Source organism: Sardina pilchardus, chromosome 22 (genome assembly GCF_963854185.1).
Source record: "Sardina pilchardus chromosome 22, fSarPil1.1, whole genome shotgun sequence".
NCBI lineage: Eukaryota > Metazoa > Chordata > Actinopteri > Clupeiformes > Clupeidae > Sardina > Sardina pilchardus.
Genome location: NC_085015.1, coordinates 28,816,687 through 28,834,579, shown reverse-complemented (window position 1 = coordinate 28,834,579; position 17,893 = coordinate 28,816,687). Strand labels below are relative to the sequence as shown.

General features: G+C 42.2%; 1 protein-coding gene across 1 annotated transcript in view; it reads right to left on the bottom strand.

The window, feature by feature from the left end:
• Nucleotides 1–17,893, bottom strand: part of ryr2a (ryanodine receptor 2a (cardiac)) — a 119,172-nt gene that overhangs the window by 64,363 nt on the left and 36,916 nt on the right. Inside the window, exons 4-24 of the mRNA XM_062525565.1 lie at nucleotides 16,225–16,299; nucleotides 16,040–16,118; nucleotides 15,628–15,740; nucleotides 15,303–15,402; nucleotides 14,359–14,455; nucleotides 12,675–12,749; nucleotides 11,150–11,306; nucleotides 10,693–10,857; nucleotides 10,284–10,405; nucleotides 9,394–9,577; nucleotides 9,094–9,229; nucleotides 8,526–8,621; nucleotides 5,553–5,671; nucleotides 5,337–5,470; nucleotides 4,983–5,224; nucleotides 4,487–4,679; nucleotides 3,660–3,876; nucleotides 2,067–2,171; nucleotides 1,764–1,867; nucleotides 570–653; nucleotides 260–419 (exon numbers count right to left, since the gene is read on the bottom strand). Coding sequence (XP_062381549.1) covers nucleotides 260–419; nucleotides 570–653; nucleotides 1,764–1,867; nucleotides 2,067–2,171; nucleotides 3,660–3,876; nucleotides 4,487–4,679; nucleotides 4,983–5,224; nucleotides 5,337–5,470; nucleotides 5,553–5,671; nucleotides 8,526–8,621; nucleotides 9,094–9,229; nucleotides 9,394–9,577; nucleotides 10,284–10,405; nucleotides 10,693–10,857; nucleotides 11,150–11,306; nucleotides 12,675–12,749; nucleotides 14,359–14,455; nucleotides 15,303–15,402; nucleotides 15,628–15,740; nucleotides 16,040–16,118; nucleotides 16,225–16,299 — 2,757 coding nt within the window. The remainder of the gene's footprint in view (nucleotides 1–259; nucleotides 420–569; nucleotides 654–1,763; nucleotides 1,868–2,066; nucleotides 2,172–3,659; nucleotides 3,877–4,486; nucleotides 4,680–4,982; nucleotides 5,225–5,336; nucleotides 5,471–5,552; nucleotides 5,672–8,525; nucleotides 8,622–9,093; nucleotides 9,230–9,393; nucleotides 9,578–10,283; nucleotides 10,406–10,692; nucleotides 10,858–11,149; nucleotides 11,307–12,674; nucleotides 12,750–14,358; nucleotides 14,456–15,302; nucleotides 15,403–15,627; nucleotides 15,741–16,039; nucleotides 16,119–16,224; nucleotides 16,300–17,893) is intronic.

The window sequence follows — 17,893 nt, the reverse complement described above, 5'->3', positions numbered from 1 at the left end:
AACTGGACTCAGCTCAATTCTGGGATTTCTGCTACAGTTGCTTGGATAGTTTATCTACCAAACTTATCTTCCCCAATATTCTAAAATGAGTTTTTTTGCTGATGGCACTCTAAGTAACTATACAGTATGGTCTGGCTAACCATACAACTTCTATTTTCTTTCTGAAGAACATCCTCATACTGCATGTAGCCGGAGTTCCTCAGCATCTACAGAATTGGGCCTCTGCAACTACCCCAATTAGAACTGCCCTCCAACATGCCTGTTGGATGCCATAAGTCCAGCCCTGTCGAATCCGGTCCCTTGCCCAAACATTGTGGGCATTTTCTGCCAGCTTGTCCACCATGGCCTCCTGGGCGGAGGCAAGTCTAATGTGACCCAGGTCCATAGGGGCTGGTTTGTATCCACTGGAGAGTTCATATCTATAAGATGGAAATGTAATAAAAACAAAACTTGTGTACAGTATTGCACAAAATAATGTATATTCAGGATGGAACACTAAGTGTTAACCTTCAACTGACCTAAAGCATATTTCAGTTCATGAAAAAGGGTCAAAGAAATCTCATACTCACTTGGAGGGGAGCTTAAGCTTCTTGACTTTCTCAACAGCATGCTCATCTGCCACACCAACATGGCAGCCTAGTGCCAGAAGGGTCCTGACAAAGATAAAGATGGAAATACATTTGATCTGTGATGCACTTCCAGAGGCTTGTAGCAATGACCAAGGCACACAAGAAAACTGCAGTCCTCCATCCTTCCCTCCCAATCTGTGCTAAATAGACACTATTGAGTTAATTAAACTAAAGCCGTTCCTCTTGTGGCTCCAAAGGGATTGGTGTCACGAAAAGAGAAACTGAGAGGAGGTTTCAACGAATTACAGTTTTTTACTATTCCTTAAACACTACACTCAAAAGCATCCCACAGTTAGTGAAGCCTCAAGGAGCAAATGATCAGCCCATATCTGCACAACCTTTTGTCAACAACAGAAATGTAAGGCAATGTAGCACAGGAGGAAGGAAGTTTTCAGAGTCAAAGGCTGTTAGCTAGTGTATGGTGTTACAGATTTGGTATGGGGTTATATGGTATTATGTAGGGCAATAGGGTCGTGTGAAAAGCTGAAGCAGATCAAAACTTTTTGCACTTCACAATGTAGAGAAAAAAAGTTCTCAGTGTAAAGGTCTGTTCTGATGTGTCGTGTTTGGTCAGTATATTCTTGTACTTATCCTGTAATTATCCTCTAATCCTACTAAACAATATTTCTGGGTGGGGGGGGATCAATACAACACTATATCCTAGGAAACCTGTTTAGTCAAATGTGTTTTGTATTGAGGACATTAGTGAGTAATTGATTACAAAGTTTTGACAAATAATTGTAGAGTTTTGACTGAAGTGTTTGATTTTGCAAAAAAGCTAAGGGATGCTGTTTGGGTGTAATATTGTGTTTATTATAGTGTTTTGGAAAAAAACTGGCCTTGTTTTTAAAGTTATGCTTACACAATTGAAAAAAGGTGTAATGCATCAAAAGCACTACATTTGGTCTCTGGTATGTACAAAGCAATTGGCACAATGGTAGAGAAATGAAAATGATATACCAATGAGTTACAAAACATAAAATATACAAAAACTAAAGAAGTTAACTAACAAAATACAGAAATATAGAACAAGGTCACAGAAGATAAGAGAGGGGGTAACAAAAAACAATGACGTTAAAAAGTAAATATAAGGGTAATTTAGGATAGGCAAATTAGGATTTCAGTTTAACTGACTTGAGTGTTTCCACGGACATCTGCAGATTGTAGCTACGTTCTTGTTCTGGAAGCTTCGAGAATTCAACGAGACAGGGATGCTGTCTCTTGTTGTCATCCCGAATCTACAGCAAGGAAAGAATACTGAAGGGCTAATTCCATTTTAACAGACTTTGGGGTCATTGTGTACACAAACAAACCTCTAAATTCAATGGTCTATTTATTCATGTGTTGTTTGTTTAAACATTACTATTATTATTACAGGAACATCTCAGGGACACCCCTGCCCACGCACGCACACTTCTTTGTTGATAACCAACTCACCATGCCATATGTCCAACCAAGCTCTACCTTGTTCATCACCCAAAGCTCATGGATATTTTCAGCAAGCTTCTCACGAATCCGTTCCAAATGAGGTGTCAGCACAATCTAAAATCACACGATAGTAGCCTTTGTGATAAAATGTAAAGCAATCAACAAAAAGTAGAAATGTGAAGAGTGAGCAGGAAACGGGTGGGAGAGCGCGATGGGGAATGAGTTCAATGGGTTTTGCAACATATCATAATAACTGTGCATTTGGGGCGAGCTTGCCTACAGTAGAACGAGGTGTGAGACAGATCTCAGCTTCATATCATAAAATTAAACAGAGTATCTTATCTGACCGATCATAGGATACCATAAAGTTGTAAATCTCTGACAACAGTTTAAATCAAGAAGCGGTCATTGATGCATAAAAAAAAAAACAATAGCCGCTTGAGAGTCACGACCATGAAGAGCATATCACTAAATTTGGTAAAAAGAGTTTGGTTAAAATTGCAGACAGCAGCTTTATGTCAATTAGTTTAGATTAGTTAGTTTAGTTTGTTTAGTTCATTTAGATCCATTAGCCATGACTACTGTCAGACAGACAGGGGATTTCATACATGTTTGCGGTGAGATACAATTACATTTATTCATTCAACTGATGCTTTACCCATAGCATAGCCAAAAGAGATGCTGACTGAAATAATTCAGACGACAGTGAGGAGCAGAAGGAGCAGCTTACTGTAGAAAGAAGCAATCAAGTTATTGACCAGAACAAGAGATATTGCAGTAGTGGGCACTGGGCAGAGAGGAGGTGCATGGTAAGTGTGAGGTATGTTAAGTTTGTTAGAAGTGTTGGGAGAGGAGGTGCTCTCAGAATAGGTGGGTCTTCAAGAGATTATTGAAGATGGAGAGGGACAACCCTGCTCAGGTTACTCATTCCACCATCAGGAAGCCACAAACGGGAATAGTCTGGATTGCCATGTGCACCAGTGCAGGCAACGTTCCTCAGAAGAATGCAGTGGCTGAGGGTACTCAACAGAGGTCCGGCTTCAGAAAGTGAAAGTCCTACCATGTATTGGCTCAACCTGTGCTGACGAGTTGTGCCATTTTGAATCACCTGGTTTACTGAATGGTTATAGCAAATATGTGTCAGGACTTTTACTTTCTGAAGCCGGACTTTTACACCTCTGGTACTCAAGTAAGAGGGAGTACACCCAGAGATCACTTAGTAGGCAAGCATTAGTGATCTGAATTTTAGCTGAATTCAGCTGAATGAGTAGCTCATGAGTCATGAGTAGCATGGTGATATGGTAGGATGAAAACCAGGCGTCATGCTGAATTCTGGACCATCTGTTGAGGTTTCACTGTGCAAGGCAGGAGGCCCTTTAAAATGGAGTCACAAACAGCAACAGATGACCACGGCCTGTAAAAGGACTTACACACTGACATCTGGAGTACAAATATACATGAGGAAATTTGGAGAAGAGTGGGGTCATGTACAGACCTTCAGGTGATTTGGAATGACCCTATTGTGTATGGGGGGAATGTGCTACTTTTCCTTTGGAATAAACTGCTGAGTCATGATGTGGCCTGCATGTGTTTTGTTGGTACCTGGCTAGTGTCCACTGGTATGGGAGTGAAGGCAGCCTGTGAGAGGGTGATTGTGGGGCCCAGCAAGTCCCTGGTAGCTCCATGGTCCTGCTTATACTCTTGAGTGTGCTCCACTCGCAACTTCTCTCTGGGGAGCACAGCCTCAAAACAGGGAGCGTAGTTGGGCGGTGGTAGGAATTTGAACTCACCATGACGACCACCCAACAGGAAACGCACCCTTTTAAAAGCAGACAAATCACATAAGCGTACCGTAAAACATACAGTGCGTGTTTGTGCCCAACAGTGTTTGAAGGTGTGAGCCAGGAACTTGATATCCATTAATTCAACACTTCAAAAACAAGAGTCAAAGCTACATTGCATAACATATGGTGTCATAACACCAGCTGCTGTAGCTCTACAGGAAGACTTCAAATGTCTAATACAGCTAATCGAATAACGTCTAATTGATAACTCATTCCTCATAACTGCTGCTCAATATAAAAATGAAACCTTTCCAATATAGGTTTGAATCGGTATAGTACAAAATCAGTGGTGCTTTGCTTACCCTCTTGAAATAACTATGGTCATCACTAACTCAAGAACATCATTTCATATAATTGGGAACCACATCAATAACTTTTCTACATCAACCTTATTTTTGATGATAAACTAGAAGAGCTTTTTCATCTGTGTACAGAAATAGATTGCAAATCACAGGCTGACTTTGTGTCATTGACATATAATAATAATTGTTGGCAATAAAAGAAAAGAAAATAATAATACTACTAATAACACTAATAATAATAACAATAGCTTTAAGTAGACAAAGGCACACCCCTTCTACTCACTTGACTCCTGCTGAGAAGCTAACCACAGGGAAGAAGAGCCCATCAGAGTTGAAGTTCTCAAACATGCCCTGTACTGGCTGCCCATTGATGCGAAAGGAGATACTGGGAGCGCTGAGGTCCAGGCAGCAGCTGACAACATCCTCTGTGCGCAAAAGATGCTGAATAGGGGAGCTGACAGTACGGGCAATGCAACCTACGAGGACACACACAGGAAGTCATCAAAGCACAGTCTAGAGGAGAAGAGAGCGTTAATATTTAAGTGCTTGGCCATCTTCAGGGAACACTATGTTCCTGTACAGTGTTCATACAGCAGATGCCGTGCTAAAGATGGCAGACTTCATACAGCTACAGTGGTCATGAATGGTTGCAAGATTTTGTCTTCTGAGGCACTGACTACATCACAGTAGAGTCCCCATATGGAGGAAACCCGTGGTTGGCTATAGAAGAGTAATAATCTGTTAAAGCATGCACAACAAACTGATGACAGCAGTCTTACCTGACCACAGATGTAGCCCATCAAAGCCATACGAGTACAGGTCATCACCAACCCCATTGCTGCCCCAGCCCTCCCCTCCTCCTGGGTAGGGAGAATAGCCATGTGTCGAGGCCCAGCCCATTCGCAGATGGGTAGCTTCAGCAGTGATGAAGGGATCTACATGGTCCACAATGAGCTCATAGTACCACTTCTTATACTGGGCAGAGCCTTCACTGACACCAAGGAAGATGTTGGGCCTCATGCTAGCATATAAAGAGAGACAAAGTGAGATAGTATACAACATCCAAATGATACATCTCAAAATCAACTAGACATTTTCAAACTTAACTTAAAAAAAACAGAGCACAGCCCTACCTACTGACTTGGTTGACCAGCTGCGTCTGTAGCAGCAGATCTCGGCCTGGTAGGAGGTTATCACAGATGAGGTGCTGGTTGGAGCGCACAGCAACACCATGACACACGCACAAGGAGCACAGCACGTCCAGCACCTACAATTCAAGCCTCAGAGGTCACACAAAGAAAGAACTGGAACACCGTAAAAGGGCGGAATAAACTAGACCAGTCTCATACCTTATGGTTACGCCCATGTTTGTCCAGAAGAGAGATAATCGATTTGATGTGCCCCTCCTTAATTATGTTTAAGGCTTCCGGACTTTCCACCAAGACACAATGCAAAACTTCTAGTATACCTGCAGTATGAACAATATGAGAATTTATGGAGACAGATGGAAACACATCAGGCTGCAAATTGACCGGCAAGAGCAAATAAATGTAAAAGGACTTTACAGTATGTAAAGTAAATGGCTTGCTGTCTACCTTGCTGTCCCTACAAGTCGATTGCATGGGAGATGCATTCTGATTACTGAACAACAGGCACTGAACTGACTATTCTACACTATGGGTCAAAGACCTAGAGGAAGACAAACGTAAGACATTGACCGTAACATGAGAAACGAGAGCTCTCAGGATAATCTGATTTCCAGGCTGGTAAGGGGGTGCCAACTTTGAATCATTTGACACTCAAGTGCCAATGCACAGGGGAGCGCTAAATTCTGTTATATACGTCGGGTGTGCAGGGTTTCTAAAAAGGGAATTGTCACTCAATGCAGATCTTTATCTAATCCTTTGAACTAGATATTAGACAATACTGTTAATTTAAACTGATTTTAATAATACATGAGATCCACAATTAAATGTGTTAATTTATCTGATGCTTTATCCATGCAAATGAGGACTGGCATTCCAACTACAGTGCAAAAGGAGACCTTAGAGTAGCAATAAATAGTATCTGTACTGTACATACAAGATAACAAGAGGGTGTTATAGCTCAAAATGACAAACCAGAAAAACTTAATCAAGATACTAAACAGAAAAATCAAGAGAGAGAGAGTGTGCATGTAAGTGTTACGAGTTAGAAATCTCTTAGTATCGCTGATAGTACCTTTAACTGGAGGGAACTGGTTGTGACTGAGTGGTTTAGAAAACTGGCTAATGATTGCCACCACTTTGTTTGTGAAGAATGAAGCAAAGGTGTCAACTGTGAAGCTGCTAGCTGGAGGATGAGGAGGGTTGAGTGTTTTGAAAATGTAACTGTAACACAGTACAGTAGATCTCAGTAGATAAAAAGTTTGCAGCAGTGATGCTTGATAAGGAGGACAGAAGCAACTGGTAGCTTGGGAGGTCAGTATTTTTTTTTACATTTTTGTTCCATTTTCTCTCAGCAGCTCTGTGATTAGTGCACAGCATTTGGAGGGTATCACTCAGCCATGGGTGAGGCTGGTTAGTTTGAGCAGGTCTCACGGAGAGAGGAAACAGGCCATCCAGACAGTAGCTCAAAGTAGAACACAGAGGCCCATTAACCTCCAGAGAGAGGAATGTGCTAGGAGGAGGTAGAGCGGAGATGACCACTGAGACAAGTGGATGGAAGAAGGTTCCGGAGGTCGCGGTGGAATGGGACCATAGGTAGAAGAAGAGATGTGCCAGAGACATATCAATTAAATAATGGGCAGAGGTACAGAAGTGCAACTGAGTATCTGTGGCACAGTTATGAGTAGGAATGACATCAAGCTCTACTTTGTGAGTAGAAGGGTTGCAAATCTGCTATAAGTCAAAAGTGTGTGTCAGGGACAAGAAGTCCACTGAGGTAGTCCAGGTAGGATGGTCTATGGTGAACATATCAGTTGTGTGGTGGAAACAGGGCCTTGGGCAAATGGAAGGCTTTGCCTTATTCTGTGGCTTGAGTCGGTGGACTCACACAGGTCACCTCACCAGTCACAGAAAAAGGTTTGAAATCTTTCACTTTGTGTATTTTAAATCTAGAATATATGAAAGTTTTACTTTTTGAAATGAATTATGGAAAAATTAACCTTTTCCACAATATCAAAATGTTTTAGCTGTCAGTTCCATTGAAACTGGATATGAGTAGTGCTTTCAATGAGACAGGAATGTGAAAAAAACTGCTCCTGATGTGTCGGATGTTTGCTCTCTTTAGAGGTACTGCAGTGATGGAACATTCATGAATTCTTTATGGAATGCACATCCTCTCTCTCTCTCTCTCTCTCTCTCTCTCTCTCTCTCTCTCTCACACACACACACACACACACACACACACACAGACACACTGTTACACTATCTACGCGGGTCCTTCTGGCCTCGTCTAGCTTTTCAAATAACTATATTTGATTAATAATACTCTTTAACTTATTGAGCAGACATAGTGCAACCACATGCAACCTGTACACTCTGTCCACGCATACATATTCTCCCTCTCAAACAAATAAACAAAACACACATCCACATGCACAAAACCCAACTCACTATACTAGCCATACAGACTACCTATACATTACAATGCATCGAGATGTGATGGACAGCATACCATGGTAATGTTTCTGTGTATTGTTGGTATTTGTGGCTAACATATTGCTTTCCACTATCAAAATACCATGAAAGAGCAGTAGTCAGTAAAGAGGCTTGTCTCTGCAATGCAGGCTAGGTGGCAATAACCCATGTTTTCAAGGAGCCAATGGGTTGTGAGAGGAGTTCTTCTGTATCCAAACGGCAGCTTCTCCCGTAAGCCGGGTTGTTCTTCTCTTCTCTCCCTTTCTCTCTGACATGCCCCTTTGTTTTGTTTCATCCTCACACACGCCCAACTACCGGCATCCATGGAGCAGTCACAGCCAGTGCGCCAGCACAAAAGCAGCCATGCAAAACCACTGGGTCTGGGAGAAGATGGCGAGGCTAAGGCAAGTACTACAGTTCACAAGACTGCGCTGCAACATTTTTTCTTTTCAACCTTATTCTGCTCTGTTCTGATTTGTGCTCACATAAGAAAAGTGTGATAACCTAGTGTTTGGTTGTTAATGATTCTGCAGGTCAACACAATTAAACCAAGGCTAGAGACAACTCAAGCAACCTGTGCTCTTCGATAAACACGAGACCTGAGCAGGGTGGTTGGTTGCTGCTAAGGGAGGATTGGTCATTCCACCCTATCAGGGGTAACCAGCAGAGGGCAACAAATGAGGTACAGTATGCCACACTTACCAGAAGAAGCTTCAAGGCGTTCTAAACGACTGATCAGCCAGTCCAAAGAGCCTGAAAACTGGGCACAGTTCTTCCGGTTACCCCTTATGAGGGCAGCTAAGAAAAACAGGGGAAGAAAACAATAATATGGTTTTTATTCCAGATTTATACAGGATTAGTTTTAACCAGAGATTTGTTTAAACCTAGAGACTAGATTATGAGGAAGGATATGAACGCTGCCCGGTTAAAAAGGCAACTATGGTATGTTATTCAGTTTGGCTCCTCAATACAGTAGATTCCTTTTCTATAAAAATGAGAGGTCGAATCTCTGAATCTATGGATGGCCATTAGTGTCTTCACCGATACCAACTAAGTAGTGGCAAGGCAAATAAAATCATTCTATTAACGCCATGTTTGTCTTTTAGAGTAACACATACTGTATTATCTACTGTATAAGAGGGCTGAAATGCCAAGAGCTACTTAGTATATACAATATTTTTCAGGTTGTTGGAGTGATTGTAAAATGTTTCAGCAAGAGGAAACAAACAAAGAGGGAGACGACTAGGTTAAAGAGGAATGATCTTCTTACCCAGCAGCTCATATAATGAGTTTAGTATAGATTTCCAAGCTTCCCCAGCTTCTCTTCCCGCCACATCAGCAAAATGGGCTGCACTGCTATATACATGTAGCCTGTCAATGCACTCTAACACCAGACTAATCATACCCTGTATAGAGACGCACAGAGACCGCACATACAGATCACAGACAGACACACACATTTACACACACACACACACACAACAGTACTTCAGATTCAAAATATGTTTTGGACTCAAGCTCTAAATCCGTATATAAAAATATTCTGTAATTGTGCAATACTTTGATCTACCTCCTCTTGGAATAGGTTTTGACGATTCTTCAGTGCACGGAGACGGTTTTGTTTGTCCTCGTGTTCTAAATGGTCCTCTGGAGGCTGGAAGTAGCCAATCAGATCCTCTAGGCTCAAGCTGACAGATTCAATGGGCAAGTCCAGTGTGGAAACCTTCCCTTTTTTACTCAAGGAATCTAGACCCCTGGAGATGAACAAAAACATGTCAGTCAAAAGTGTTAAAGGTGCAGAATTTGTAATCCTGTCCAGTTTTGGGCTCAGTCAGTGAATGGGTCCTGACAGTCCTCAGCTGCCTGCTCAGTGTTTGCACTGAAACAAACACTAAAAATAAACTGAGTGATGCATGGCAGCCATTTTGCGCCAGAATGCTCACCACGCACCAGCCTGAGGTGGAAAGTGAGACACTCTGTCAGCCAACTGCAGTGGGGATGATTAGGTGGCTAGATGGGACGAGCCAGGTTTGACCAGTTAGCCAAGGACACCTCAAGAGTGTGCAGTATCCTCTACAGCCTAATGTCCCCAGCACAGCACTAGCCACTGCCCCCTGCTAACCCACCAACACCACCTCAGGCAGCAACGCAGTGTTCCCCAGGAGCTCTGCTATCCAAGTGCTACTGAGCCAATACCTACTCAGCTTCAATGGGCCAGCAGAGACAGGGGAAATGTTGCTATGCTAATGGCCCAACAACAACAGTTTGTGAGAAAAATGTTGGATCTGCATCAAATGTTGGACTCCATCTATAGACTATACATATTCTTTATTGTAAAATGCTACCATAAACAATATCTTTCCATGAGTCTGCACGTGTGTGTGTGTGTGTGTGTGTGTGTGTGTGTGTGTGTGTGCATAAAAGAAAAAGACAGAGAAAGGGAGAGGAAGAGAGCCAGACCTGATAAAGATGTTGAAGAGGAAGACTGTGCTGCGGATGACGCGGGCGGTGCGTGACTCCTCATGCTGAGAGCGGGACAGTGAAAGGCCGTCATCCATGTGACCCTCATGATGCATTATAGCCTACAGGATTCACACAGCACAACAACGCACAATTACAATGACGTTAGCATGACTACACACGCAGGGAATACCATGACAGCAATATATATAGCAATAGGCAGGTACTGTACTCATACTGTACATCTCATTATTGATGACTAATTATTGAGGAGCACTGGCATGATGTACATCTCATTATTGATGACTAATTATTGAGGAGCACTGGTATGATGTACATCTCATTATTGATGACTAATTATTGAGGAGCACTGGTATGATGAGCAGAGTGGTTTCATTCTCCACATTACCTTTCTCTGTATTCCACCCATTCGTGCACATTTAGCATCCATGGACTGGTAGGTCATCCACAGACATGTATCAACATGCTGGATGTAGCACACAGAGTCGCCATACTTAATCTCAGGGACACCCATGCCATCAACCTCTTTCTTGAAGCCCAAGTCCAGTTTTTCCTACAAGTATTGGACGAGGAAAATAGACATTTTAGTTCAAGGGAAAAGGACAAAAGGCAGTTGTGGGTGTTCTGGAACCCACAAAAAGTAAATAGAGTATCACTCCTCCTCAAACTCTTGTCAAAGAGTTACAGCAACATGGCATCAGGACTTTTTGGTACATTGGCAGTGCTAAAAATGAATTACAGATTCTCCATGGACAAATATGTAGTCCACAGGCTGCTTGGCATGAGAAAAAATAAGGTCTTCCTGGGAAGAGAGGTTTGGGGAAACATCACTGACGTTTCTGTACCTTGGAGGAGCGGAAACAGAAAGCTGTGGACTTGATGTCAGCCCTCTCCTTGTCCATGAGGAGTAGGCTCTTGTCATCCATAAGACTGAGGTACTTCCCAGTGGTTACGTGGCGGAGACGAAAGGGCTGGCCCCAGCGAGTGTGACTGCCACTCCATCTACACACAAGAACAAGTCATTTGATCTTCACTGGCCTCACAACACCATGCTTTGTGTCTTGCAGCTATTTACCACCATACTCTGGCACTTCTGTATTGTGCAATATGAAATGTTCTGCAACCAAAAGGTAAATGTAAATACGAAATATGTAATTAGGCACTAGATCATATTCACCTTCATTAAGCTAGTGCTTCTCCTACTGTAGGTGTACATCTTCCAGGGGCCTCATCTATCAGTCTTTTTGTACGACTTACCATAGATCTATTGCTGCATTCCAGAGAACAAGGACACCGGAGATGGAAAAGTACAGTGGTGTCCAAGTTGTCTGGAATGGAGCATATGTGTATGCATGACCCAATGATTTGAGTATAAAGGTTTTCCATCAGCGTTATCAATATGTTCATATTTTACTCTTTTTGTTGTCAATTCTCATGACTTATCCACCATGTACACAATGAAAATGCTTTGATTGTGGAGGTGAAGGATTAACAATAGGCAAAAACTACCTCTACAGAGCTATATCAAAGTCCTTTTAGGTAAGTCCCTCCTCTCAGAGGCTGGAGCAAGGTCGGGCTCATGAAGCCTTAAGCACCTTGGGCAGTTCTGCCTGAAATAGATTCCCAATAAGTGTCCAAAATGCATTGCAGTATGGCCACCGAGTGGAGAGACTGTGTGGGCATCTGTGTGAGTATCTTCTAAAATAAAAGCACTGAAAACTTTTAAATGAATCCAAAATGATGTTTAGTCACCACAGCACTTGAAGTAAAGCATGATCCAAGTGGCCTGTCAAGCATTACATGAGTAATGTGTAATGACAGCTAAACTAATAATCTAATGTGTGCGGAATCTAATATTGATGCACATTATTTATTGGTTTGCATTAACATTGTGTTGAACAAAACAACAGAGACAATGGCTGTCCCATTTACAAACGTGTTCAAAATGGCAGGTTATAGCAGAGAGTAACTTGAAGTTAAAAAGCTAAAATTAGACAGCAGATGCAGGTTGTAGAAGAGCAGGTCCTTGAGAAGTGTGGCCTAAACCCCAAAATGTCAGTTTGATAAAATGCCTCAGGCTTCACACTATTTTTAGAACGCTAACCACTCAGAAAAGCAACATATGTGCAGTGGCCTAAAATGTAACAGATGACCTACCACTGGCCTGATAAAGTGGACTTACAGAAGTGCCGCTGAAACGTAATGCCAGCAGCTCTAGAGTTAGCGGTTATCATGAACATTTAAAAAAGAGATGCAGAGCTCATTTATTCATTATAAAATGCCAGTGTGACTGTGCTCACATGTCTGCCTTTTAGACTTTGGCAGAAAATCGAGCAGAATTGAGGTTGTTGCCAACAATATGTGACTTACGCAACTCGCAGAGTCTCCAGTCTCCAGAGGGAGCGGGCATGAGTGGACACAGCTCCCCCCTCATAGTGCACTGTCCTGGGGAAGAGAGAAGCTCTGTGTTACAGCACGGACACCTGGGAGTCAGCATGTCATTATTTCTGTTCACACACATTGCAGGTCTTTCAAAATCTTTAATTGTCACGTCATTGTCTCAGTTTTAGCTGTCAGGAAATAGTCCTGCTGTAAATATCATCTATTTATAGTCTTCCAAGATTCTACCTTCCAAGATTCAGAAACTCTTTCGCTACATTGTAAATGTGTCTAAGTACAGCCTGGTAATTAGGTCACAGAACATTCATGTGATGAACTCATCTCATCGCGAGGGGTCCTGGGAGGTAAAGCAATGCTGTAATTATTCAAAAAGTCACAGCTCCATCTTGGGAATAGATTTTGGTCAGGAGAGAGTACATTATGGCAAACAAGTGAAACCTTCTGTTCAAATCCCAGAGTGGCTTACCTCTCCCTTCTCCTATGCATGTCCTGTAGTGAAATCAGAGCAGCATGCACCCTACTTTGAAGGTGAGCTACTTAGCTTGGACAAAAAGTGCATCCAAAGTGAACACAATATTGCAACTTGTTTGAGGGGTGACTTTGCCCCAGATAGGCATATAATAAGTTATTTTTTGCTTCCACAGTACTGCACAAATTTGACTTACATAGTACAAATTGGGCATGCACTGTTAAGATCGATTAAACATCATGAGCTGCTAAGTAAGTGTCCACATTCTGGACCTCAAAATATAGATCTCAATGGGCATTTTGAAATATATGCGTCATACCATGGACTACATTATAGTTAGACAAGTGATTTTCTTAATGCTGTTGCATGGTTTAGTCATGCAGTGTTTTTTTGCTTTTGGGAGAGATAGCAACAGAGGCACAGAAGTAAACTAAATTAATCCAGACGGATGAGACAGAGAATATCAGCATAATGGTGTAAAAGTATGTAATCACTGGCTCAGAAATGGCTTCATGCAATCACTAACAGATTGTTTAATTTAGCAGAGTGATGGCGATGGAGCCCAACACCATACATCAGTACATCCTGTGAGGAAATGTTTGTCCCAATCAGCCTCCCCAGTCCTATATTTAGAAGTAAAGCCTGTATTGTATTCAGGGTGTGAAATAGAAAGGTCAATATGGATCATCGGTTTTTCTTTCATTTCTCAGAAGCAGGAAGTCAGAGCAGCACACTCACTCATTGACCTGTGGCTAATAAAAATAATAATCTATCAGAAGAGGGTCATGATCTCAGCATTGTTCAACCATAAATCTATACTTAGATTATGCCATTGACTACATTATTCTACATTATAATCCACTTCACCCCCCCCCCCCCCCCCCATAAATCAGTTCAATGAAAAAAACAGCCCACCGATGGCCAAGTGCAGAGTAAAACCTTTCATGTTGGTTTGCTAAAATATAACATTGAGGCATAATGTACAATACAAGGCGTCAGTGCAGTCCTCCATTTTGAAATTATAGACAAGCTGTCCACAGCAATAACAACACCGTATGCTTAATCATGTTGTTCTGTAAACCCTGTCACCAGAAGACGTCCCGAGGAACCCATAAAAGCCAAGCGTGTAGAGCCATGCTGACACCACACAATGGAGCTAGTTTCTCAGCGCGCCCAGAGACTGACCTGCGCTGCTCCTCTCCATGCTCTCCAGATGGCACCGTCAGGCACTCGTCCATGTGACCATGGAGCAGGCGCAGCACATCCCCTCCAATCAGGAAGCCTGCGCCAAGCAGATGATATAGAGACAAACATATGGAATCGTCTGTGCTGTTATAGCAGTGGATTTGGCCTTTTAGCTGGGGTTCCCTTTCATGGGCTAATCCCAATTTCATCACATATGCACCTGGTTGTATCTGAAGATGCATACACCACAAAACAATTTATTTCTTTTTCTCAGTTGTTTTGGTACATTTCTCAAATCATCCTCAACATTTTCAAAACCGTGTCTGTATTTCTTCAGCAATTCAGAATCACACAATAGCTAGCTACGTTTACATGGCCTCAACTCTCTCAAAATACTATACTGGTGTTTGAACTGGTGTTTCAAACTGAATCAACCCATCAAGGGCAGAACTAGCTGGAAGAGGATCTGCAATTGCATGGACGTGACATGACGTATGACTATTACACTTACTTTGATAGGCCAGTAGGCTACAAGTCTTTTAAGACTTCTTTTTCTTGAGTTTTGTTAATGTTTATATGTATATATGATGTTATCCTGAATGAGATATAGCAGCTCCCATGCATCCCCTCTACAGAGATAAATATGTTTGTTTGTGATGAGTCAAGATAGTATGTGGAACAGCAGAGGTAAGTCCTAATTTAGCTATTCGGCAAGTTAATGTTAAGCAGAAAAAAAGTAGTTGATATGAAAGGTTTAGACTAATCATTCCTTTACGGAAATAATACGTATTAATCGCTTTAAAAAAAGGTTGAGTCCAAGTAAGAGACAGTTGAAGCATAATTGTGTATACAAATTAGTGTGAAGGTGTTTGGTCTCTGCATTATCCTGAGAGATATCTTCCCAAAATGTCTACAGTATGTGTGTTTGTCAGATAGATATCCACCTTGTGCAACCTCGCTTCCTGAGCAGATAGGGGCCACACTCCAGAGGGTCTGCTGGAAGGCTGCATCCACATGCAGACTGTCATTCCCATACGACAGGTGCTTCATGGAAGAGCAACAGAATGAGAATGAAAGAAAAAAAAGAGAGAGAGAAACAGTTGAAGAATTTTGCTGAGTTGAGGCAAAAATTAGGCATTCCAAAGTCCAAAAAAATCAAGCCTTGTTTGTTTTTCAACCTCTTGCCTCATGCACAACAATCAGTGTGATACAACATACACATATAAGACAGGTGAAGTACCATAACAGTGACAATAGTAAGGGGCTTACCAAGTAGCGCTCTGAAGAGACACTGACCAGAATGAGGTCATCACCAACGCGCACCTTCTCTCCTTCTGACCGTTGTTTAGAGGCAGGATGAATAGTCCACCAACATGCCTCACCTGTTCACAGAGGAGGTGTTTTTGATGGACTGATTAACTGGGATTAGCCATATATAACACTGCAAGGACACACAGGCTAGTGGTGGAACCCATACATGATTACAAAACCAAAGCATCTGACTTAACATAGAAGACAGTACAGCTGGTACAAATTCCATCAACCTAAAATCGCTTGTTATAACCACAATTCGTGGATGCGACAGAACTGGGTACTACACTTGATAACTTTAGACAGGCTTTGCTATATGGAATATCAAGCTAGTATGAAGCATTATGGAGGTCTTGGCAAGCAGACCTACCTGTTGTGTCCTCCTGCAGACCTACATCAAATGCTAGTTTGTCTGTTGAGGAGCGTGATGTTGATAAACAACACAGGTACTGAAGAGACAGAAGGAACACATGAGAGAGGAAGAGCCTGAAGATCAGATCAGTGACACATTTGAAATACTGTGGGCTGGATAAAAATGACAAATGAAAAACTCACCATTCCACTATACGAGTGTCTAAGGAGAACTGCATGTCCGTAAAGTAAAGTACGATGTCCCCCACCCTGGGCAGTCTGATCACACATACACACAGACACACACAAACACACGCACACGTCACATTTTACTACAATGAAATCCACAGACATCAAAACTCTTTAAGGGGCCATTCTTCTTGAAGTACCAATGTGAGTTCTTTTGAATGTTCTTAACGTGTATTATTCAAATTTATAACCCATCAAAATGAAACATTTTATACCAGTCTTCATAAAAAAGACACCAACATGAAAGTGAAACCGATACATACAAATGGCTGTGACTACTTTAAATTACACTTAATTATGAACTAACAGATACAGTATGACAGAACATTTTGTTGGCACCAGACCACTCCAATAGTGGTGGAAAGGAGGAGTGCTAAGCTATGCTGACAGCACAACCTCTAGCTTTTTCAGGGGCACTCACACATGCGGACAGCTGTAGAAACAAAACGGTGCATGTACATGTACACACTCACAAGCACAAATATACAGAGCATATGTACTCACAGACACAGACACAGACACAGACACAGACACAGACACAGACACAGACACAGACACAGACACAGACACAGACACAGACACAGACACAGACACAGACACAGACACAGACACAGACACAGACACAGACACAGACACAGACACAGACACAGACACAGACACAGACACAGACACAGACACAGACACAGACACAGACACAGACACAGACACAGACACAGACACAGACACAGACACAGACACAGACACAGACACAGACACAGACACAGACACAGACACAGACACAGACACAGACACACACACACACAGACACAGACACACACACACACACACACACACACACACACACACACACACACACACACACACACACACACACACACACACACACACACACACACACACACACACACACACACACACACACACACACACACACACACACACACACACACACACACACACACACACACACACACACACACACACACACACACACACACACACACACACACACAGTTAGATGAGAAGGGAGCACTCACCTTCATCATGAATTTCTGATTGCCCATAAATCAAGAGAATAATGGGATTCAGAAAAACAACAAAGAATAACAGCAGTTTAGGATATGTGCTACCACTGGTATGTGTGATGGACTTTACCCAGCTAGGGCAAGACATCTGGCACTAGTTACGGGTGGTATATTAGGGCAGGGTAAAAAGGTAAAGCAGTAATGCTTTATAAATAGCAAAATGGCAAAAATAAGTGGAAACGTGGGGCATGGATTGATAGATGAATGGTAAATGAGGAAAAGGAAAACATACCCATTTTTCCACATCAACTTGCTGAAGAAATGGGAAGCATAAAGGGGAGGAGAAAAGAAGTTGCCTTGATCTTCCAGGGACAAACAGATCAATACCACTATACTGTATGCAAGCTGAGCCTCATAAAAGCACTGCTAAAACTGATACAAGTTAAAGGAGAAATCCAGCAATTGTTAATAGATCTCCGTTTTTCGAGGTCACCAAGTACTGTTAGCACGAAAAAAAAAGGAAAACAATCGGTTTTACCTAGCTCGAGGTGCTACACCCAACAGCTAAAGCTGTCAGGCAGCTACTTATAACGCACCGT